At 53.4% G+C, this 22366-nt stretch overlaps 8 protein-coding genes across 8 annotated transcripts; 7 read left to right on the top strand and 1 right to left on the bottom strand.

The window, feature by feature from the left end:
* Positions 1-483: 483 nt before the first annotated feature.
* GPH1 (Non-essential glycogen phosphorylase) lies at positions 484-3491 on the top strand (the record flags this gene model as incomplete). Its single annotated transcript, XM_049384936.1, has 8 exons — positions 484-675; positions 738-939; positions 989-1066; positions 1117-1488; positions 1536-1701; positions 1748-1971; positions 2022-2125; positions 2172-3491. 8 exons carry the CDS (start codon positions 484-486, stop codon positions 3489-3491), a joined length of 2658 nt encoding a protein of 885 aa, XP_049246959.1.
* Positions 3492-3803: 312 nt separating this feature from the next.
* On the top strand, positions 3804-4953 carry J4E84_002309 (uncharacterized protein; the record flags this gene model as incomplete). The annotated part of the gene is made up of 4 exons (XM_049384935.1): positions 3804-3848; positions 3931-3982; positions 4048-4584; positions 4673-4953. 4 exons carry the CDS (start codon positions 3804-3806, stop codon positions 4951-4953), a joined length of 915 nt encoding a protein of 304 aa, XP_049246958.1.
* A 464-nt stretch (positions 4954-5417) lies between these two features.
* On the bottom strand, positions 5418-6995 carry J4E84_002308 (uncharacterized protein; the record flags this gene model as incomplete). Its single annotated transcript, XM_049384934.1, has 4 exons — positions 5418-6122; positions 6173-6534; positions 6593-6711; positions 6829-6995. The coding sequence occupies 4 exons, from the start codon at positions 6993-6995 to the stop codon at positions 5418-5420; spliced, it is 1353 nt and encodes a 450-aa protein (XP_049246957.1).
* Positions 6996-8854: 1859 nt separating this feature from the next.
* Positions 8855-10147, top strand: J4E84_002307 (uncharacterized protein; the record flags this gene model as incomplete). The annotated part of the gene is made up of 3 exons (XM_049384933.1): positions 8855-9391; positions 9451-9808; positions 9870-10147. The coding sequence occupies 3 exons, from the start codon at positions 8855-8857 to the stop codon at positions 10145-10147; spliced, it is 1173 nt and encodes a 390-aa protein (XP_049246956.1).
* A 318-nt stretch (positions 10148-10465) lies between these two features.
* J4E84_002306 (uncharacterized protein) lies at positions 10466-11485 on the top strand (the record flags this gene model as incomplete). The annotated part of the gene is made up of 1 exon (XM_049384932.1): positions 10466-11485. The coding sequence occupies one exon, from the start codon at positions 10466-10468 to the stop codon at positions 11483-11485; it is 1020 nt and encodes a 339-aa protein (XP_049246955.1).
* Positions 11486-12753: 1268 nt separating this feature from the next.
* On the top strand, positions 12754-13539 carry J4E84_002305 (uncharacterized protein; the record flags this gene model as incomplete). The annotated part of the gene is made up of 1 exon (XM_049384931.1): positions 12754-13539. The coding sequence occupies one exon, from the start codon at positions 12754-12756 to the stop codon at positions 13537-13539; it is 786 nt and encodes a 261-aa protein (XP_049246954.1).
* A 436-nt stretch (positions 13540-13975) lies between these two features.
* On the top strand, positions 13976-16804 carry J4E84_002304 (uncharacterized protein; the record flags this gene model as incomplete). The annotated part of the gene is made up of 1 exon (XM_049384930.1): positions 13976-16804. One exon carries the CDS (start codon positions 13976-13978, stop codon positions 16802-16804), a length of 2829 nt encoding a protein of 942 aa, XP_049246953.1.
* Positions 16805-20541: 3737 nt separating this feature from the next.
* On the top strand, positions 20542-22185 carry J4E84_002303 (uncharacterized protein; the record flags this gene model as incomplete). Its single annotated transcript, XM_049384929.1, has 1 exon — positions 20542-22185. The coding sequence occupies one exon, from the start codon at positions 20542-20544 to the stop codon at positions 22183-22185; it is 1644 nt and encodes a 547-aa protein (XP_049246952.1).
* Positions 22186-22366: the final 181 nt, after the last annotated feature.

Below are 22366 nucleotides of genomic sequence, written 5' to 3'. Positions count from 1 at the left end.
CGCGACGGCATCGTGGGGTCGGCTACCCCACTTTGTACTGGCTTCGCGAGATGCTGCATACAGCTTGCATGTGGGAGAGCTCAACAGCTTGTTGCTCGCTGTCAGCCTGGCCAGGAGTGCTCCTTCCCCGCGATCCGCTAGCTAGTCGCTCCTGCTCTCCTGATATAATCCCGGGGGCCTTGCTGTGATGTTCAATTGATCTCCGCCCGTCTTACTCCACCCGGACGCCCTGTAAACACGCCATTGCCGTTGCTGCCGCTCCTCTTTCCTGTCTGGCGCGTAGCAAACACCACGTCTGAGGTACTTCTGCGGCGTCTTCATAAGCCTGCAGCTCTTGTCCGTCCTATCACATCGCCCTGACCCTTCTGCGGTTGCGCCTCTTACCTCCAAGCGGCAGCCATACGCCCCTCTACCCCGCCATCTCCTCTCTCCCATCGACACTCTCTAAGCAACTCGCGCTTCTCAGCAATTGACATTATCAAGATGGCCGCAAACCCTTCCCCCCGCGAGCGCAAGCCCTCGACCAGCGCTCCCCTCGGTGACCTCAAGGGTCCCGTTGGGCCTTCATTCACCCGTCCCAAGCACAAGAGGACGGTAACTGGCTTCGGCCCCAGTGAGATCAAGAACGTGGAAGCGAGTATCCCAGAGCCCCAGCGCGAGGCATGGAGGAAGTTTGTATGTCAATTGGCTTCTCAATCATAGTACAAAGATGAATCTCAATACTAATACACGCATAGATGCCCAAGCCCTTCTCGACGCCAGACGACTTTACGAAAGACGCTGTTCGCCATATCGAGACTACCCTTGCGCGCTCCCTCTTCAATTGCGATGAGTCTGCCGCATATGCTGGAACTGCCCTCGCCTTCAGGGATCGTTTGGTCTTGGACTGGAACAAGACGCAGCAGAGTCAGACCTTTGCTGACCAGAAGCGTGTATACTGTGAGACTAGTGGGAAACTTGATGGTAGAACAACCTCTAATGAATCCAGATCTCTCCCTCGAGTTCTTGATGGGCCGCGCTCTGGACAATGCCATGCTCAACGTTGAGCAGAAGGATATCGCTTCCAGTAAGTCCACCTCGTAGGTCCTCGCGATTGCTTCTCTAACACACATGCAGAGGGTCTCAGCGATCTCGGCTTCCGCATGGAGGACATTGTATCTCAGGAGCATGATGCTGCCTTAGGAAACGGTGGTCTCGGACGTCTTGCGGCCTGCTTCCTCGACTCGATGGCTTCTCTCAACTACCCAGCCTGGGGCTACGGCTTACGGTACCGATATGGTATCTTTAAGCAGGAGATCGTCGATGGATACCAGGTCGAGGTTCCAGACTACTGGCTGGACTTCAACCCATGGGAGTTCCAGCGCCACGACATTGTCGTTGATATTCAGTTCTACGGCAACGTCAACCGCTGGCAGGACGACGAGGGCAAGCAACAGTGCTCGTGGGAGGGCGGCGAGATTGTCCAGGCTGTTGCTTTTGACGTTCCCGGTAAGCAGTCCTTCCATCACTTCTCGCCTTTCCACTGACAAGTACAGTTCCTGGCTACAAGACTGGCACTTGCAACAACCTCCGCCTTTGGGGCAGCAAGGCAGCCAGCGGCGAGTTTGACTTCCAGAAGTTCAACTCTGGCGAATACGAGAGCTCTGTAGCTGACCAGCAGCGCGCTGAGACCATCTCCGCTGTGCTCTACCCCAACGACAAGTGAGTAGTTCCTTGGTTATGAGATATCATGTCTGACCAGCAACAGCCTTGACCGCGGTAAAGAGCTTCGCCTGAAGCAACAGTACTTCTGGTGCGCAGCTTCGCTCTACGACATCGTGCGACGTTTCAAGAAGAGCCAGCGCGCCTGGAAGGAATTCCCCAACCAAGTCGCGATTCAACTCAACGACACTCACCCGACCTTGGCCATTCCCGAGCTTCAGAGGATATTGGTCGATATCGAGGGCTTGGAGTGGGACGAGGCATGGAGCAGTAAGCAGAATCTACCCTCATACCCAAACCTGGATGCTAACAGCATATAGTCGTTCAGAAGACGTTTGGATACACTAACCATACCGTGCTTCCTGAGGCGCTCGAGAAGTGGTCTGTACCGCTCATGCAGCACCTCCTCCCGCGCCACCTCCAGGTATGTTCACTCGCCTGATTTCTTGAGACGTTGCTGACTTTTGAAGATCATCTACGAAATCAATCTTCACTTCCTCCAATTCGTTGAGCGCAACTTTCCCAAGGATCGCGAGATGCTGGGCCGTGTCTCCATCATCGAAGAATCGAACCCAAAGATGGTCCGCATGGCATACCTTGCTTTGATTGGCTCACACAAGGTCAACGGTGTAGCCGAGCTACATTCCGACTTGATCAAGACGACCATCTTCAAGGATTTCGTCAAGATCTACGGACAGGATAAGTTCACCAATGTCACCAACGGCATTACCCCGAGGAGATGGCTCCACCAGGCCAACCCCAAGCTCTCGGCGCTTATTGCGTCAAAGTTGGGCGGTCACGAGTTCCTGAAGGACCTCACCCTGCTGAACAAGCTAGAGGCGTTTGTTGACGACAAGGAGTTCCGCAAGGAGTTCCGCGACATCAAGTACGCCAACAAGGTGCGACTCGCACAATACATCCTGGAGAACAACGGCGTCAAGGTCAACCCGGCAGCGCTGTTCGATGTCCAAGTCAAGCGCATTCACGAGTACAAGCGCCAGCAGCTCAACATCTTCGGTGTGATCCACCGTTACCTCCAGATCAAGGCCATGTCTCCCGAAGATCGCAAGAAGCTAGCTCCTCGCGTGTCCATCTTCGGTGGTAAGGCTGCACCAGGTTACTGGATGGCCAAGACAGTCATCCACCTCGTCAACAAGGTGGGTGATGTTGTCAACAACGACAAAGATGTCGGCGACGCTCTCAAGGTTGTCTACTTGGCCGATTACAACGTTAGTAAGGCAGAGATCATCTGCCCTGCTAGCGACATTAGCGAGCACATTTCTACTGCTGGTACTGAGGCGTCGGGTACCAGTAACATGAAGTTCTGCCTGAACGGCGGTCTCATCATCGGAACCTGCGACGGAGCGAACATCGAGATTACTCGCGAGATTGGCGAACAGAACATCTTCCTCTTCGGTAACCTTGCCGAAGATGTCGAGGACCTCCGTCACAACCACATGTACTCTCAGTACCAGCTGGACCCCCAGCTTGCCAACGTTTTCGATGCGATTCACAATGGCATGTTTGGCGATGCGGACCAGTTCTCTGCTCTGATCAACGGCATCGTGGATCATGGTGACTACTACCTCGTCTCTGACGATTTCGCATCGTACATCAAGACACAGGAGCTCATCGATGAGAGCTACAAGAACACTGAGGAGTGGACAACCAAGACCATCACCACGGTCGCGCGCATGGGTTTCTTCTCAAGTGACAGATGTATTGACGAGTATGCGGAGGCTATCTGGAACGTCGAGCCGCTGCAGGTCAAGAGCGAGCCTGCGCCGTAGACAGTAACTGCGGGGATGGTACATATCGGTGGCTTTCTGGTAGATGTTAGATGGTTGCGATGCTAGAACCTTAGATCCGATGCCTTACATTTACGATGATAATGAGAAACTCGTTGCGACAGGATGACTTAGTAGTCGTGTGAAGATGCATGTGCTCTCTGACATTGTCATGGTGTTGAGCGAGCTGGACCCTGAAACGCCTGCTCCGAATGAACCTAGCGCACGGTCGCGTCGCGCGACGTACGTCAACCGCAATCTGGCCAGCTCTACGCCAGCTCGCGACATATCGACAGCCCTCACTCACAAGCAATCATGGCGAACCGAGGCTACGATGTCGTCGTAGACGTTGACCAAGAGGTACGTACACCTGGGATGCGACGCAGAAAAGCGCACATGTCCCCAGCATCCAACCCAAGACAGCAAGCTTACCAAACCTCAGGGCGACCTAGGCCATACCGACCTGCAAGAAGACCTCGAATTCCACAGTTCCAGTAAGCGCACCGACTATCATCCCCAATACCACCCTTCCACAGCACCAACTAACCCTCCCACCCAGACTTCGACACGCAACCTACCGGCCGCGGCGCCCCCAAAATCCAACCCGACTCCACCAGCGGCTCCTTCCTCCCCGGCCCCTCGACGTCGAGCACATCGCCCACCTCGCGCAAGCACTACCTCTGGTCCCTAAACTTCTACGCCCAAGCCTTCGACGTCGACACCGCCGAAGTCCTGCGCCGCTGCACATCCACCCTGTACCCGCGCGCCAATTTCCTCGACGTGCTCGAGGGGAACCCAGACTTATACGGCCCTGTCTGGATTGCCACAACGGTTATCGTCATTTTGTTTCTGACAGGAACGATTAATCAATACTTGGCGCAGAAGGGCGAGGAGCATTTTGCGTATGACTTCAAGTTGCTGAGTGGAGCGGCGGGGCTGGTGTATGGGTATACGGCTTTTGTGCCCGTGGGGCTGTGGGGTGTGTTGAAATGGTATGGGAGTGAGAGTGCGAATTTGATGGAGTGTGCTTGTTTGTATGGGTATGCGAATTTGGTTTGGATTGCGGTTAGTCTGGTGGCTTGGAGTCCTTGGGGTAGTGAGTTTGTCCTTTTCCTTTCTTCCGCCCTTCTTCCTTCCTTCTGACTTCCTTCTCACGGGAGGCAGCGTACTAACGAACATCTCAGTCCTCAACTTCACGGTCGTAGCCCTCGGACTCGCGGCCTCGGCGTTTTTCCTCCTCCGCAACCTCTACCCTGTGCTCAGCACCACCGAAGCGAAGACGAGCAAGATCCTGCTTATTGTCGTGTTTGTCCTGCATGCCGGGTTTGCGATTGCGATCAAGGTGCTGTTCTTTGCGGCGACGAGTCCCGTGGGTCCGAATAAGGGTGATAAGGATGCGGGCAAGGGGGTTGCGGATGGGGGATCTGAGGATAAGGGCGGTATGCTGAGGATGTTGATGGGTTGAGATGCGTTGGGTAGGGGATGAGCAGGTGAAGTGTGGTTAGGACATGGGATGATGGCGTTTGGTAAGAGAATTATAGTAGGGTCTGAAGGCTACATCGCCTTAACAATGAGCAGACATTTTTTGATAACGTAACGGGGAGGTCTACGGTGCTTTTCATATGCGTGATTGCTAGACTCAAAGAAGAGCGTTGAGGTACACGATACCCCATAACTTTTCCTACCTCCTCTGCAAAAAACGTCGAGGACATGCCAGCTCACTCACAGAATGCACAACAGGTCAGATTTAGGGGAACGAATTCATTATAGCTCCGTCCCTATCCACCATGTATTACTTCACCCAGAATCTTACTTTGCAGTATACAACCACTTATCCTGAAACATTACTCCTTCAAAACAACCGTGTTTGCTTCAAATCAAGATTAGGCAGCATCCTTCAAAACACACATGTATGTTTCAAAAACAAGATTAAGCAGCCTCCTCCTCCTCAGTCAGTTGACCTGTCTGCAGTGCCCAGGCGAGTTCATGGACGTTGGACAGTGCGTAACTGGCGTCGTGCTTGATGCAGTATTTAACGCAGCGGGTGAAGATGCCGCCGTCAACGCCCTGCTCGGGGTGCTTCTTGAGGCCGTTACCGAGATAGCGGATGTCGTAGTCGAGGACGCCCTCCAACTCGTCGTGGGGGTAGCGGATCAGGTCGGTGGCGATGAGGTCGTTGGCGTTCTCGATGCCCTCGCGGAAGTGGTCTGCCCAGTTCTTGCCGTACTTCTCTTTGCCCTTGTTGATAGCGGTGATGCACTTGACGGAACAGGTGTTACGCAGGTAGCCGCCCTCGAGGTTGCGGTGGGCGTTGAGGGTCTCAACCATCTGCGCGGGGCCCCATTTGCGGGAGTAGAGGCGGAGCGCGACGGTGGGACGGCCGAGAGACTGGAAGAAGTACACGATGAGCTCGGTGTCGGTGAGTGGGACTTGGGGTACAACGACGAAGGCTGGCGCCATATTCCCTCTGGCAACGTGGGCCTTGCGCTTGGCGATTGACGTGTTACCACTGTTGCCACGCTTGCTAGGGGTAGGCGGGCCGACGCGACCGGGGGTGAGAGGTGAGCTCGGAAGGCCGCCAGACGTTGGTGTAGATGGGAACATAGACATCATGCCGCCGGTAAGGTAGCCAGACTGTTCGCTATTAGTACACGATGGTGGAGACATGGACGTGTGAGACTTACATCTGGCTGGCCAGAGGGGAGCGGGGCGATAGTGGGGATCTTGAGGCCGGGGATCTTGACTTGGAGATCCTTCCGGGCGTGAGTCTTCGCGGCCTTCTTCTTCTGGTTGCTGCCGACGATCTTGGTTTCGAAGGTCTCCTGGTCCTGCAGACCGGTGTTGAGGAATTCGAAGGTCTTAACCGGCGCAGGAGTGGGCTTCATGGGGGTGCTGGGAGCCGACAATGCTGCAAGACCAAGCTGGACGACAGTCTCTCGCAACTCCGAAATCTCCGACTCGACCTTGGTCATGCGAGTGGTAAGAGCGTTGACCACTTCGCAGATCTTGACGTTGGAGTCGACATGACCCTGGAGCTCCTCCAATTCTAGGGTAATCAGTCAGCCTGGCGGATACATGAGGTGTTTTGAATAAAGGAGACTCACTGCTCGGCGGATTGTAGTCGTAGAAAGGGTTCGCCATGCTGGCATCGAACTCCTGTTGCGCCATTGTCGGCTCCAAAGGGGGTTGGTTCATGTGCTCGAATGACGGGAACATAGACTCGCTGTAAAGTGTAGAATTAGCATTGTTTTCTTCCACATGCCGTTGCCATGGCAGACCTCCAAACAATGGAGGTGTGATGGGAACATCAAGGTCAACGGTGACTATGGTGTGAACATACCTAGGGAGCTCGCGGCCGACACTATAAGTGCGCGGTGAGCTGCCTTCGTAGGCACCGTTGACGCAGTAGGCTCCGCTCGTATGGTCCTGGTGTGCGTAGGCGAAGTTGGGCATCGGAACCTGCGGCTCGACTTCGTCCTCGACGTAGGCTGCTAGATTGGATGGCATGTTAGCGTTGGAAAATGTTGCTGCAAGCAACATTGAGGTCCGGCTAGACGTCTGGCTGATCGGCATGAAAGTCTGGGGGCTTTCGTTGCGTTCAGCCATGGTGCTGAGTAGCGTAGTCCGGGATGGGATAGTCAGAAAATTGTAGCCGAGTTTGTTGTTCTCAGACGCTCGGACACTCACCATATGCCATAACAACAAGAGACTGCACCGAGGACCGTCGCCTGGTGAACATGAAACTTGCTGCATTTCCTGATTCAGTCAATTTACTGACATGGCTTCACCACTTCGCCGCGGAGACGGCATACTCACCATGAGGCTCGAGGAGATGTGAAGTGCGCGCGCCCACTGCTACAGGCATCGGAGAAGACAACAAGAGACTGCACCGGTGATCTGGTGAACGTGAAACTCGCTGCACATCCTGATTCAGTCAGTTCACCGACATGACTTCATCGTGAAGATGACATACTCACCATCGAACACGAGGAGATATGGAAGGTGCGCTGCCGCCCTTGCAGCCACTGGAGGAGTTCATTCTCACTGTGCTGATGAACGTGGATTGCCCATGCATGGGTGTAGTGAAGGGCATGATAGTGTTGATGCAGCAATGTACGTGACAAGTGATGAGATATGATAAAGATGAAGGAAGAGAAGAGATGAAGCTGCAAAGGCTAGAATATATAGAGATAGAAAGGCAGCCACGCCGTGCCCTCGTGATAGGCGCCCACGAGGCTTCAGCTGAAAAACGTGGCAACCAGTACTCAATGGCCTGAAAGCGTCCGCGGTCGGTGTATTGAGCGGTGAGACGAGTAAGAAATCCAGATGGAGGTGAGAGAGATTACGAAAGAGGAGAGAAGACATCTTAGACAGCACTACCTATGCGCACAATGACCTGCACGGCAGGATGGTGGACACCACCGACTAGGAAGCGCGTTGCCACCCATTTACTGCGAGACATCTCTTTTTGTGATCTGCCAGCATATATGCTTGTCTTCACGTATGGTACAATAATTGCCAAATCCGACGAGCCTCGTGTGGCGGGCATTGGACTGCCCACCTGGGCAGGTGCGCTCCGGCCTATAATCAACGTGCGCGTTGTACGAGACCAGCCAGCATGCAGTCGCAAACGTTCCAGGTTCGATTGCGAGGGTATGGAGATACCACGAGCGCGCGTAAAGTAGCTGGTAATGGTCGCCGTCGGGTGGGAGTGTTGATGTGAGGAGGTTTGACGTTCGAAGTTCGCGTCACGACATTCGGGGCACTAGTCCAAATCTGGCTGGTGGTCCCTTCCCAAAACATCTCCGACCTTGAGATCCAGGAAACGTTAGAGTGCCGCGGAATACAATAAAGACGATATCAGCATTGCATAGTCTGCTACTCGGTGTAACCTCCGTCCAATCGGCCCCTGGCAGCGCAGAAGGCGCTAGCTCCCCAGAGCGTACTGCACCTTGGATGTGGTTTGATTGCGAGTTGCAGTCTGGTATTACCCATCTCGGAAAAGGGTTAAGCGTTGATAGTACTTATCACTCATACGCTCATGCTACCTATAGATATTGTTTGTTCACCTGTTCCATCAACATCTGGACATGTCGTTAGCACCATGCGATTGACCACATCTTGGTATACGCGAGGACGACATGATAACTACGTACAACGTTCTCACTGCGCTTCCAGACCGTGTTGAACTCTTCATAGGAAATTCCCCCCCAAGTCAAGGCTGAGTGGGGCTGGGTTGTGGAATAGTTGCCTAGCGAAGGACGAACATGTGGGTAACGCTCGAGCCGTGCAGTTACTTAGACCGGAGGTCAGATTTCTCTTGACTGCTTCACTTGCTACACTTACGGGTAAACCGAACATCAAGTATGCGGGCCCTGGCGATCGTCTGTCTCACGGCGTGTGTAGCTGTCGTGAAGGGTCTGACTGTAGATACTTCGCCTCCCCTAGGACCCGATATTCCTTCCCGCCCCTCCCGCAGCCTCTTCGCTCGCGTCGACGATATAGAAGTCATATACCACAAAGCCACATGCAAAGGCCAAAAGCTACTGTCAGCAACAACCTCTCCGCACGACGCAGCAGCCGCCTTTGTCAACCCGATCGACAGCCCCTGGACCAACCCCATCCAACAGGAGCTTGAAACTTGGGGCTACAAAATCGAGAGTGACGATGGCACCCCCCAATTCCGCGCAAGTCATGAGAATGAGTGCGAGTTCGAGCACAGCCACAAGCTCAAGAGCATGTTCGATGACCTCAGGATCGATACGCGTAGTACCTACCAGGGTGGACCTAATCGGTGTTACTTTGTTAACCATAAGGACGGTCCGGCAGTACGGCGCGATAATCAGGGAGATCTACCACCCGTCAAGCAGCAGTGGTATAAAGCCAACGACCAATACTATCGTGTAGGTAAAAGAAGACAACGGTCCATGCACGTCTTACTGACGACATCATCTCTTCGCAGGTCACCAACGCCGAGTTCGTAATCGGCGTAAACCCAGCATCGGGTCTCATTGCAATGACCAATCGTCAGAGCCCCGCCACGAGCGCGCAAGCCCTCTGGGGCCTCTCCAACCCTCCGCCGAACGATGAGCTTCCCGCACTGAAATCGAGCTCTGATATCATGTGGGGACTGTGGAATCTGGCGAGTCCGAACAACCTGCACGGCATCAAGTACATCCTTAGTACGCCTGTTATAAACGACGAGACGGTCGCGATAATCAAGAAGATCTTGGAAGACAACTGCCTCGATTTGAATGAGCTGATGACCTGGTCGGGCTGCGAGTTTGGGTCAGATGAGCCGGAATACCTCGCTTTGCTCGGTAAGTCGTATCTCGGTTCGACGTTCTGGGATTGGATTATTGACTTCGACTGTGAATGTAGGATCACCAAACGGGCAAGCAGTTGGGTACTTCCTGGCGCAGCACAAAGCCCAGCTCGGCGGAAAATATGTGTCGAAAATCAACATCTTCAAAGGAGATGATCCACACATGGTTGCCGTCTGTCTCCTTTTCACGATCGACGATAGGGCTGGAGCTGCGAGGGCCGCTATTGGGGATGAGTCGAACGACAAGGGTCGCGTTGACGAGGCGGTAGTCGTGAAGCGATTCGACTATGAGAAGAATGTTGTGAGACGGCATATTGTGTGGGCGAAGTTGTAGATGGCTAGAGACGCGTCAAGATGGCGTGTTTCGATGTACAGCCATGGCTTAGATCGTAGAATCTGTCTTCAAGGGCTTATTTAGACCTAATCAGGGGTGTAGACTCGTTGGTTAAACAGATTCCTAGAGTTGATAGAGGGGTTTACAAATATTCTTACAAATGTGTGACTTCCCGGACGGATGTCAGTGATGGTGTTGGTGGACAAGAAGCGTGGACGCGGATCGCAACCTCGGCAAGAGCGCTGCTTATCGATAAGGCACGATTGCGAAGCTTCAGGGTCGACATCGTCATCTCTCCCTCAACTCATCATCCTCGCAATGTCTGCAAGCGTCCTCATCGTTGGTGCCGGTGCCATTGGAGCCTTCTATGCCTCTCGTCTTGCCCTTGTCTCCGGTACCTCCGTCTCGGTCATCTGCCGCTCCAACTACAAAGCCGTGAAAGCGAACGGCTTCCAAGTTACCTCACCGCAATACGGCGATTATACCTTCGTACCGGCTAACACCTTTGCGAACCCAGACGAAGCAAGAGCGAGCGGCATACAGTGGGACTTCATCGTAGTCAGCACGAAAGCGTTACCCGACGTGAGCGATGACTCGACGATACTTGAGGGGCTTGTCAGCGATAAGACAGCCATTGTGCTGATACAGAATGGACTGGGTGTAGAAGAACCGTATACGAAGCGATTCCCACAAGCTGCCATATGTTCGGCGGTCACGATAGCAACCTGCGCGCAACCCGAGCACGGCCAGATTAAGCACAACAGATGGACGCGGATAAACAGCGGACCGTACCTGCCCCATCTAGACACCGGCAGCAGAAAAGACAGCGACGTACGCGTCATCTTGATGAATGACGCGTTCATCGAGATGCTGAGGCAAGGAGGCATCAACGACGCCGAAGCCTACAGCCATGCCAAACTGCAACTCGTCCGCTGGCACAAGATCGCCATCAACGCCTCCATGAACCCAACCTCGGTCCTCACCCTTTGCCTCCCGAACAACGTCATGTCTCTCGACCCAGAACTACAGCGCCATCTCAAAGGCGTCATGACCGAGATCCTCGAAACCGCACCCAAGATCCTTGGCGAGCCCATGCCCAAGGAGTTCGCGACTCCCGATCAGATCATCCGGTCTACACAAAAGAACACAAGCGGTAGTAAGCCGAGCATGGCCATAGACTGGGAAGCGGGCAAGAAGATGGAGATTGAGGTCATTCTTGGTAATCCATTGAGGATTGCGCGGGACAGGGGCTATGAGATGCCGCGCCTGCAAAGTTTGTATGCGATGGTCAGGATGGCGCAAGAGGTCAGAGACCAGAAGAAGGACATCAAGTTGTGAGATGCCGGATTGCTCCTGTCCATTGATCAATTTTCCAATTGCCTCCTTTGTGTGTGTGTGTTTTACCTCTGGGTAAAGCGAGCTTCATTCCAAACTGCAAACTTCAAGTCAACAGAGTCGCGTAGGTAGCGTCGCCGCCGACCATCCTATCTGGCCGTTTTGCTATATACTCCCTGATCCCTTCATGACACTTACACGTTTGCAAGAAAGATGATACGCCACGGAAGCACTCTCGAGACCTTGCTCGCGACCCAGGTACCTAGCTCCTCGCCCTTGTTTTTTAGGAATATCTAGCCACTTGAAGACTTCAAATTTGGTAAACATAATAGCTGCCATTGTCCAAAGAGGCTCGTGTCGTCATAGGAGGTGGTTGGCAAGTGAAGGTGAACGCAACGACTTCGAGATCTGCTACCATTATCAGAAGTAGGATTCAATTTTCTATTTGACCGGCCTTGACTATTGTTCATTATTGAGCGACATCTCTGTACTTGAAGAAGCCGATAGTGGTGCGGGAGGAGGGCAGCTCAACCTTGGAACGTTGCGACCCTATTGAGCGACGCGGACCGTGGCTATCACAATAGCAAAATACAAAAGGTGAAGGCGCCTCTCACCAACCTCTTTTTTTGCGAGCCGAAGACAATAGCTTAGGTCAGCTGTCTGTCGCCCCGGTCTCTGCTTCGTATCCTCCACGGCTTTTCTTTCTCAACTACCGATTATAACTTCCCCATATCATCAACGTTCCCACCTGCATATTTTCAATCGTCGCTACCGCAGACAAGATGAGCAGGCTCTCTGATCAGCAGTTGCGAGTGCAGTGGCTCAGCAAGATGAACCCTGACCAGCGACAACAGTGGTTCAACAAGGCGTCACCAGACCAACAGCAATGGTTCCGCCAAATACAGCGTGCTAGACAGCAACAAGGACAGCAGCAGCAAGTACCGCGCGAGAACAGTCAACACCAAGGTCAGAATGCGGCCCGGAGCCCTTCTGTCAACAGCCTGAACGGAGCAAGGTCGTGTACCTCAAGCCCACTGGCTGCACCCTCAACGATGGCCACCTCAGTGACTACCGCTTCGCCTCTGAGCACGACAGCAGTGCGAGCATCCACGAATGCATCCTCACCTACGCGAAACGAAGATACAGCGACGCTGGGCGCCGTCTCACCTATTTCTATTGTGCCACGCTCGATGCAAGCACCGAACGCTAGCGGAATTCGACATCATCAACAGAACAACGCTTTACTCGCTTCTAGGCAGACTCAGCCGCGCATGCTACCCACGGACGACGTCGCTCGCTACCAGAAATCACCACCCAGACAGAGCCCTTCGCATGTACAAATGAAGCTGCCACCCTCACCGACACGGCCAGGCTCATCGCCATCCGCGCACGCTACAGCATATCCCACCATGAACCAAAAGCGCCAGGCCACAGACGCCCCAGAAGGCGACATGCACGCAGGCAAGAGACAAAACACGATGCAGATTGCGATGTCACCTCCAGCTGCGCCGTTCGCTCCCATCGGTCAACATGATCCTCTCAACCCAGGGCCATACAATCGTATGAGACCGGTTGCATCACCCAATGGGATTGCGGCATCTATCAACCGGATGAGCCCCGACCACATCGCCCGAGACCGTCGCCTCCAGCAGGCCAAGCTCGCAGAGCAGCGCGTTCGGGCGCAACAAGCTCACGACGCCGAGAAAGCCCGCGAGCGAGAGATCTATCTTGCCGCCAGCGCCGCAGCTCTCAAGCGCGAGCAAGACGACGCGCGAAGGGAGTTTCTGTGCAAAGATCCCAGCGCAAACTACCGTCACATCCTCGAGGTATACGCATTGTCTCCGCTAGACCCCAAGAAAGATGAGTACCCGAACCGGTACCTGACTGGCTTACTAGCGAACCGCGTCATGCCTATGGACCTCGATGGCGACCTCGCGCTTGCGATCGTGTACGCGAAGGACCATTGGGATTTCTTCGGGCAGTGGCCCAAGGATATCGAGCGCTTTGCGGGCTATGAGAGGGAGAGGAGGGATAAGGCGGCAAAGGATCGGGCTTAGGAGACCGAGAGGGCGTCGCGTGAGTGTTCTGGACCTGATCGTGCGAGCTCAGAGGCCTTGGAGGCCTTGGAAAAAACGCTTGCGTCCGATGCTTTTGAAGTTTTTTGAAGTATACGGTGTAGCGTGAAGTGATGGAAGTAGCTTGGAGAGGGGCATGTAGCCGTCAGGTTGCACTCAACTTCAGGATGAATCAGTCCACAGATACGTTTAGGGGAGCTCCTCGTGACTGCATTTGGGCGACAACCAGAGTGAATGCTGCAGATAATTGAGACTAGTTTCGCCATATCACGGGGTCTGACGTTATTCTCCCGTACCTATCACCCCCGCGGCCAATTCTCATTCCAAGCGCTCACACACCCACCGTCTGCACTCCTGAAAGAGAAACGTCCTGTCCAAGTACCAGCAGACTCTCGCCATTACCGTCCTCCCCGACAAGATGGCCGACCAGCTCACCCAGATACCCGCCTTGGTTACACCTACACTTCAGCGTCACAACAAGAGACGCCGCTCGACATCGATTGAGCCAGAACAAGCTGTTTTCCTTCCTGGCGCCGGCCGATCAAACGATGAGAACGATCCGACAACCACTACACACGGACAGCGCCACCCCGACGACACCACTATACATAAGCGCACGAGGAAAGCCCACGCAGTCAAGCGCCGACGTATTGCTGGCGACTTCAATCCCGTCCACGGCCCTGGTTCCCCCCGTCCATCCGACCTGAAAGAGGTGCGATCACAGATTGCGCCGACTGCAAACCCATCAAGCATTGATCTCGTCTCAGGCGGAGATCATCTCCGCAAAGACATCACCGCCCTCCCTGTCGACTATATACCATCTCAACCCAACCCCATTACAGACATTCTGAAGCAGACTCCTCAGAAACCAGGTGGAGACAGCAAGAAGAAGTTCAAAGTCTGGGAAGACGAGCCGCGGCCGTCTAAGCCCATAGACCCAACACCCGCTACCGCAAAGCTATTGCAGGATATTACCAACACCGGGGGTAAACGCAGGTGTAGACCGTCGCATACGCCTCGGTTCCGCGCGCAAGACGCTGATTACTATTACCACCCCAATCTCAAGGACTTCCAGTTCCCACAGGGCGTTGTCCCACCCACTGAGAAGGTTGTCAAGGACGCGGCCCAGAGTGAGCGAGACGCGGCCACCGCAGAAGCAGAACAGGCGACCCAAGACGCACAGCTTGAGATTGCACAGTCATTGAAGCGGAAAGCCGATGACGACCTTCGAGAGAGTGGTGCAGAGAAACTGAGGAAGCTTAATGGCCAACAGCCTTTGCCTTGGATAGTCCATGGCAAGATCCGATATGATCCAGCTCAAGATTTTGAGACTGAGTACTTCACCATATCCATACCGTCGCTACCCTCAGAGCCTGTAGAAGATGTGTTCAACACGACAGAACCGCCTCAATCCCAGAAAGAGATCAATGCAGCGCTCGAGGCAGTTGAAGCTCAACAACTACCAACACCCATCTCCGAGCCCGTATCCAACGAGGTGTTGTCGCCTCCTATATACTACAACCTGAACCCACCCAGCATAGTCCATGTACCGGGGAGCGATGAGCCAGCCCTGGACAAACTAGAGTCAGAATCTCTAGATTTGGATGCTATCTTGATGGGAATGACACAAGATTATGCATTGTCCACCGTCGATGAAGATGTTTCAAAAGAACTCGGCACCTACAAATCACCGCAACCGCAAGATGATAAACTGCCCACCGGCAAGACAGCTGCATTCGATGGATTTGGTACTTACCAACCGCCTCCACAAATCGTTGCTGCTGCATCTACTGCGGTCGAGAAAGACGCATTTAAAGGGTTCGGTACCTACAAATCACCGCCACCAAAAGACATCGAATTCCCCGTCGTCAACAAAGATGCATTCGAGGGATTTGGTATCCACCAACCACCGCCACAAATCGTTGCTGCTGCATCTCAGCCCGCTCCAAAGATTGTGACCACAGTTCCCTCTCTGATAGACAGGAACAATCACGCCATCATCAAAAGGGGTGTAGCCTACAGCGAAGGCTATGACCCAGGAAATCCACAGAACTTCAAGCACTATCTCGCTCAGTTCACCGATCGACCTGCGGTTCCGCGACCACGAGAGCGCGAGTATCGCCCAATGCCAGAGATATTGAACATCGAGACTCTGAACCAGCGATTAGACTGGGTAGTCCCGAATGGTGCAGAAGCGCCCGAACTCTTCCGGGAGATGCCAGCACCACCACCTCACATCGACTCAGAGTTAGCTCGTTGTGTTCGCTTCGCCCAGTCCGACGCGCAAAGACGCGTTAACTGGCGAGCGCATCCCACCCATATCGCTGAAATCATCCAGCGCACAAACTTCTACGGAATGGAGTTGCTGGTCAGTCGGGGCGAAATGCGCATCTCGTCACCTCCGACAGCAGACGAGTTCGAGCTAGCCATGGCGACTCGGCTGGCGCATATATCCTTCGGCATGGATACGAAAGACTACATTGCGGCCGATGTACCAGCTATCATGGATTACTTCAAGGAGAATCTTCCATCGGCGATAAGTGTCTTCCCAACAGAAGAGGAAGACTGCTTCCGCGCCTTCACGGACTATTATCGCGTGATGTTCGAGGAGAACTATCCGCCACTGAATGCTCTCGGCTTGCCAGAATGGCAGGCCTTACTGGATGCGGAGGAGGGTAAGCCCTCTCTCAAAGCACAAACCCTACAAGGCATCGTCCAGTCCATCAAAGGACTGGCTCATCAACGCCCCGGCGATGCAGACGTGATAAATAGCCTAAAAGATGAGGCATCTCACGAGAAGCCTGACACAGGAAACGAGCATCTGAAGAACGCTCGTCTGGAACTTGGCCAGACCCTTGGCCTGGGTAGGGACGGCTTCGACGGAGACCTACAGTGGCCCGATCAGCTGACCAACGCCGTTTTTCCGAGCGTGGCTCAGAGCGAGGAAGTGCCGCATTACGATGCAAATCCAGCTTCTTACTGCAACAATACAGAAGTCCCAGGAGGATATGTCCATCCTTTTGCACCCGAAGTAAATGCAAGGGTTGAAGATGTGCACGGCGATTACTACGGTCCAGAGGGCTGGTTTCGCTCCGATCTAAATGCGCTGATGCCGTGGGATTCTGGGCTGAATGCCATGCCACCAGGCTTCAGCGCAGCCCCATTAGACTATGGTGCTATAGGGGAATACTTCAATCCGTCGGCATTCGGCGCGTTCAACGACGCTGAACCGGAAACACTGTTGTAAGGATAGCAGGCCCGAATAGGTCTAATCGAGGATTTGGAGATTTATCAGCGGTCTTTGTGCAGTATTTCATGGTGTGGTAGTGGTTGTGACTCTTGTTCAATGATGGCTTCTCGCCTTCAAACACGGACATTGTGAGTGGCTCGCGGTCGCTAGCGCCGAAGGAGGATTGAAGCAGGTACCAAGGGTAGATATATTCGGGTTATATCCTTCAAGCATACTATTGGATGTCTTTGTTAGCTAGAAGAATACATCGTCCTAAAATGTTACCACTTATCAAGCTTTAGTGATGTGTTTGCAGCAGCTTGTGACGTAAATTATAGCTACCTGGACTGCAAGTGCCAGCGCAAGCATAATCGGAACAGGGGCGATGAAAGCGCCTGCAGGAGAAGTGGTGGCTGAGGAAAGCTCGAAGGCCGCTTCCATCACATCCTGTGCATTGCGACGGACGGCATTGGTCCTTCTCGTTGGTGTAGTGTCGGCCATGGTGCCACAACACGCGTACCATGGATGGGCTTCAGCCTCAGCGACTTCCACAGACTCATCGAACGAAGACAAACCAAAGTTCCAGCTCAAGCTAATACTAGCACAACGAAAAATTATTTATCTTCATGTCCATTATCGGACAGTACGACATTCTCTTTCCTTACCACCTACCTTCCTTCCAAGCGCGCATTGAAGTCACCTTACCATGACTCCACCACGTACAGCGACAGCACCACATATCGAAACCGGTACCAAACCGGCCCCGGCAAAGAACCCACGTGGTCGACCACGCAAAGACGGGTTGCCGGCAGGATCAGTACCCAAAAAGCCCAAAACGTCAAAACGAGCGCGTGCAGATACTCCGGCGGAAATCCAAGGACAGCCTGAGAAGCGAGGCCCCGGTCGTCCATCCAAGAACAACAAATCGCAGGGCGCCAAAGTTCCATCAGCAGCGCCATCATCGTCGAATCATTCTCTACCAATGAACCCCATTCCAAGCCGTGGCTCACAGGAGGGAAGTTTGATCGTCTCTGCGACTGAAGAGACTTCCAATATACAGATCACGGTTACCGCTCCGAGTGACGTGACTGTAAGACATAGTGAGGAAACGGATATAAGTGAACAAAGGTTTCAAGATACTCTGAGGTTCTGGGAAGAGGCCGTAAGAAACGAGGAAATAGGTGCGGCGGCCAGTCAATACGAAAAGCAGAGAGAAGAGGATGCATTGGAATTACGATTGGGCCTGTTTAGACACAACCACGACTATGACGTGGAGCCAAGTCGCAAGCGCGTAGCATTCGCGGACGAAGAGAACGAAGAGGACAAAGAAGCCGAACAAGAAATCGGAACAGAAGAGTCGAAAAGAAAAGCGGAACGTCGACGTCAGAGGAGAGAATGTAGAGATTACGGCTGCTATGAAGAGGATTGTAGGATTGGCCATGCAGTCAGAGCGAATGTCGCGCATTACATGGTGAATCTTGACGAGCGCACGGAGGCGTTGCGGACTCTGGTGGTAAAGACGGATGATGAGGTGATGGAAGAAGGGACACGGCCCATGATTTTCGAATACCCTTGGTTGATTTCACGGTGATAGCTAGCATAGCCGACGGATGGAGGCGTTGTAGTTTATAGCGGAAACGTCGGAGGAGCTGTGTTCTTTTCTAATGTCGTCAATTCATCAGGTTCGAAGACCTGGGGAGTTATCCAGATAAAATTGGGTTGATTCTTTCGCGAGTGCTGATATCAGAATGAATACAGCAGCCCTGGCTATATACTGCACGACTAGACTGCTTCCTTCTCATAGTCAGCATCGTACGTTGGCCAGAAATAGACGTTGGCGCGATGTTGACAGTGGATGCGTGACCTCATGGTTTATGGGCTTCGCTGTGCTGTAGAGGCAGAGTGTCAACGTCGCAAAGGAAGTGGATACTCATGCTTGAAGGGGCGCTGCGATCATAACTCAACCTGAGCACGATCAGGCTACATGTGCTGGCAGCGACCTGTCGTGTCGACCGTTGATGAGGACAACTTCGCTCGGCACAGGGGCAAGCGGCAGAATTCGCTACCGCTCACACTAAGCCATATGCGGAGAGGTCGCGATTAGGATCTAGACGTTCGCAGATTCCAAGATCTTTGTTATGGCTCGTTTGAGAACCTATTCACAAAAATCCTACTTAGAACTTGCAAGCTCCTTATGCATCGACATGTATGTCAGGGGATATAAGAGACAGCTCACGTGACGCCAAGCTGCCGCGGTAGCCCCACATCGGCGAATTGTCCCGTCCCATCTCCGACGGCAAGCTTCAACGCGTCAACGCGTCTGATTCACACACGAAGCTCAACCACGATGTATTCCGACAGACCTCATTCGCGTATCCAGGACCACCTATGTGTTTCGTAAAGCTATGATCCACGCGTTTTGACAGTGTCACCGTGTCCTTTACATTGTGTCTAGCACCAATCCTCCAGGTGTCACCCCCATAGCACCTACTACAGACGTTCCCTCAAAGTCTCAGTGTAAGGTCTTCAGATGCACTAAGAAGATTACGACCATTACAAGCTTTTACCAAGCCCTCTGCTCAGACCATGGTAGCGTTCAAAGAAAAATGAAGAGTTGAATGAGCATGGACGTAAAGTGTATTGGATACCACCGACTGCCGCGCAAATCTCTTCAAACTACTGCTAATATTGTGAAAAAGATTTTGTCGTGAGGCATCACTTGACCTGTCTACGGTGCTTGTCACAATGCGTATGGAAATATGTACCGCAAGCACGAGGAAAGCAAGCGGACTGCGCATGAGTACGTCAAGTGCGCGAGCTCTTTCCACCTCCTACGTACGCGATATCGTCTTCGAGCCCCTGCAACTACAAGGGCCCAGCGGCAAGACCTCGCTCCTCGTGGTCGAGGACTATGGATGCGTCGACATACCTTCCGTCCTATCTAGTCCTCGGTCGTGTACCTAGTCGCTTTGGCCAACCTAGTGCGTCCGCGACCAGCCTCCGCCAGGTATGGATGTATCAGCGATGCTCAATATCGAGGACAAGAGGCCGAAGAGACGTTCAGGTACTCGATCTGTCCTTATCATCACCTGCCAATCGATATTGATGTCGCCATTGCTCTCGGAGCAAAGGTCCAGTCTCTTTGACGTCACTTGATGGATTTATCGGCAATAGTAACCCCCAATATCGCCCTGGACGAATGTTTGCAGAGTAACGCAGGCAAAACTGAGTCACCTGCCTTCCGAAGTTGGCTAAATGGGCCGTTCTCGCCCTTCACGTGGTCACTCCTGGATTGGCGAACGCGGGGATTGTTTCAACCTCACCTTCAAGATCCTTGATCGTGGGGTTCAGATTGGTTCAGCTTCGTCAATGCGGCCTTTCGTGCTCACATTTTGCAGACCCTCATGTCCGAAGCGCTAGCACATTATTCAAGCGATAATTGGATTGCATCTTGCTCTAGCTTTGAGCCGAAGCGCCTCTCCATGCATCTGCTAAAGCCGTAAACAAAGGTTTCTTCTTCCGCGGCTGCTAAAGCGTTGTAACAGTATATCGTTGACGAGGCTCGCATCAATCAACACCTTCTATACACCTGACTTCGTCGAATTTCCCGTCTTACTCTATATTAACCGAGTTGCAGACTCTCGTCCAGTAAGTTCCATACTTAGCAGTGCAAGCAATTCAAGCACCGCTCAAACCTCCATCCGATTGCTACAACGTTTCCTTTACCAAACGCTAATCCTTGTATCAAAGGCACAATGGCGAGCAATCCGAAGACTCCTTCAGCCAACTCATCTCCGGTCAAAGGGGCTAGGGTTGAGAAACCAGCCGCCATGAGCAAAGCACGTTCGAAGAACAAGGACGGCTCGATCCACGCCTCCCCAACTGACATCTTCGGTCCAAACGCTGTTACCCGGTATCTCCGCATCCCACAAACCGGCAACATCACCGGTGCGGAACTGATGACATTTCTTCCCGCGCTGATTCGTAGCCCCGGCGTTCTTGTTCGATTCGTCCAGAACGGTGGCGATGCCTACCCCATCGTTAGGATCCACAAATGGTTTCGAGTCGTGGTGAAGAACAATTCTCGGCAAGACGCCACCAATGCCGTGATTCACTTGGCCCAGGGTACGATGCGACACTATCTTCAGGACGATCAATGGACTATGACTCGCCACAAGGCCGGTCTTTACCCAAAAGTCGGCCAGGCTTGGGACCACGATAACTTGACTCTTGCCGGCGTCCAAAACCACTGCGAGATCCAAGTCCCGGGTAGCCGTCACCATAAACCGGTCGTCGCTAATGTTCATTTCGCGTCCCTGGCAGCTGACGTTAGGGTATACCCATCCGGCGACGACGAGCTCGATCTGACCCGCTGTGTCAAGGCTGCTGTCGCCAATATCGACCTACCGCTGATGTTTCCACGAGACTTTAACTGGCTCACTCAGCTCTTGGGTGGTCCCCGGACGGTACTCCCTGGTCATCGAGATGGCGAGCTGTTTGGTCGTTGGAGGAATGTGGTGTGGGAGGCTATGCCCGAGCCGGAGGCGATCCAGGCTGCGACAAACCTCACGCATCACATATTCACAGCAACACAGCGGACGGCAACCGTGCAGCATCTCCAGCAGTTCCCCGTTGTCCAGGCCTTTACGTTTGTCCAACCGCCTCCTTCTGTCCAGCCCCCAGTCCCCGCGCCTCGCGGCCCTGTGGGGATGACAAACCACGCTGACCCTTCTCGCGCACAAGCTCCTGCTGCATCCAGCGGTCTTTCATCCATTAATTCGTTGATTCTTAGTCGGATCATGAACAACACTGCCGCAGACTTGTCACATGTCCTAGCTACGATACAAGAGGATCAATTATACGCGCTGTATGTCAGTGTCTTGGCCGCTAACGGCATCGTGCCTATTAATCGCCGCGCGGAGCACACACCTGGCCCGGACACTCCAGACAACACCCTTGTAGATGATCGTAGTCTTCCCGACCTCATCGAACCAGCTGCATACGACGCCAGGGCTGTATCTCCATCTGGCCCTTGGGACAACGACATGGCCGCTAACGACAACGAGTCTTACGTCCCAAATCCATTCGAAGAACAGCTTGACGACGACACTAGCTCATTTGCGTCTCTCGATCTTAGTATGATCGACCCTGAGATCCTGGCGAGCATCGATCCTGAGATCCTGGACAGCATCAACCGTGAGCTAGGTGGCTTCGTCGACCAGGGAAACGATACGGAACTCGCCCAAGCCAACCCGGAAGACCACGACCTCGGCTTGCAGGACGATGATGCCAATGATGGAACTGGCCAGGAGACCTCAATCCCTTCCATCGTGGTCCACGACGTCGACGGCAGCACCGCCGAAGACCCCGTTGATGACCCCTCCTCTCGCGAAGCATAGCGTGGTCTAACAAGACCACATATCAGGTCTCTGCAAAAGTTGACGCGTATTGGACAAACATACATCGGAATTGGAGCGCGTCTCGCGTGCGGTATTGGAAAAGGTTAGCGAGCGTCGCATGACATTTCGGGTAGAACTTCTTGGAGGATTTGGGCGTCTTGTACATTCTGCGCGATACATC

This window comes from Alternaria hordeiaustralica (genome assembly GCF_023758085.1).
Source record: "Alternaria hordeiaustralica strain BMP 2776 chromosome Unknown scaffold_3, whole genome shotgun sequence".
NCBI classification, from domain to species: domain Eukaryota; kingdom Fungi; phylum Ascomycota; class Dothideomycetes; order Pleosporales; family Pleosporaceae; genus Alternaria; species Alternaria hordeiaustralica.
The sequence above is the reverse complement of the archived record's forward strand: the minus strand, read 5'-3'. Positions and strand labels throughout refer to the sequence as shown.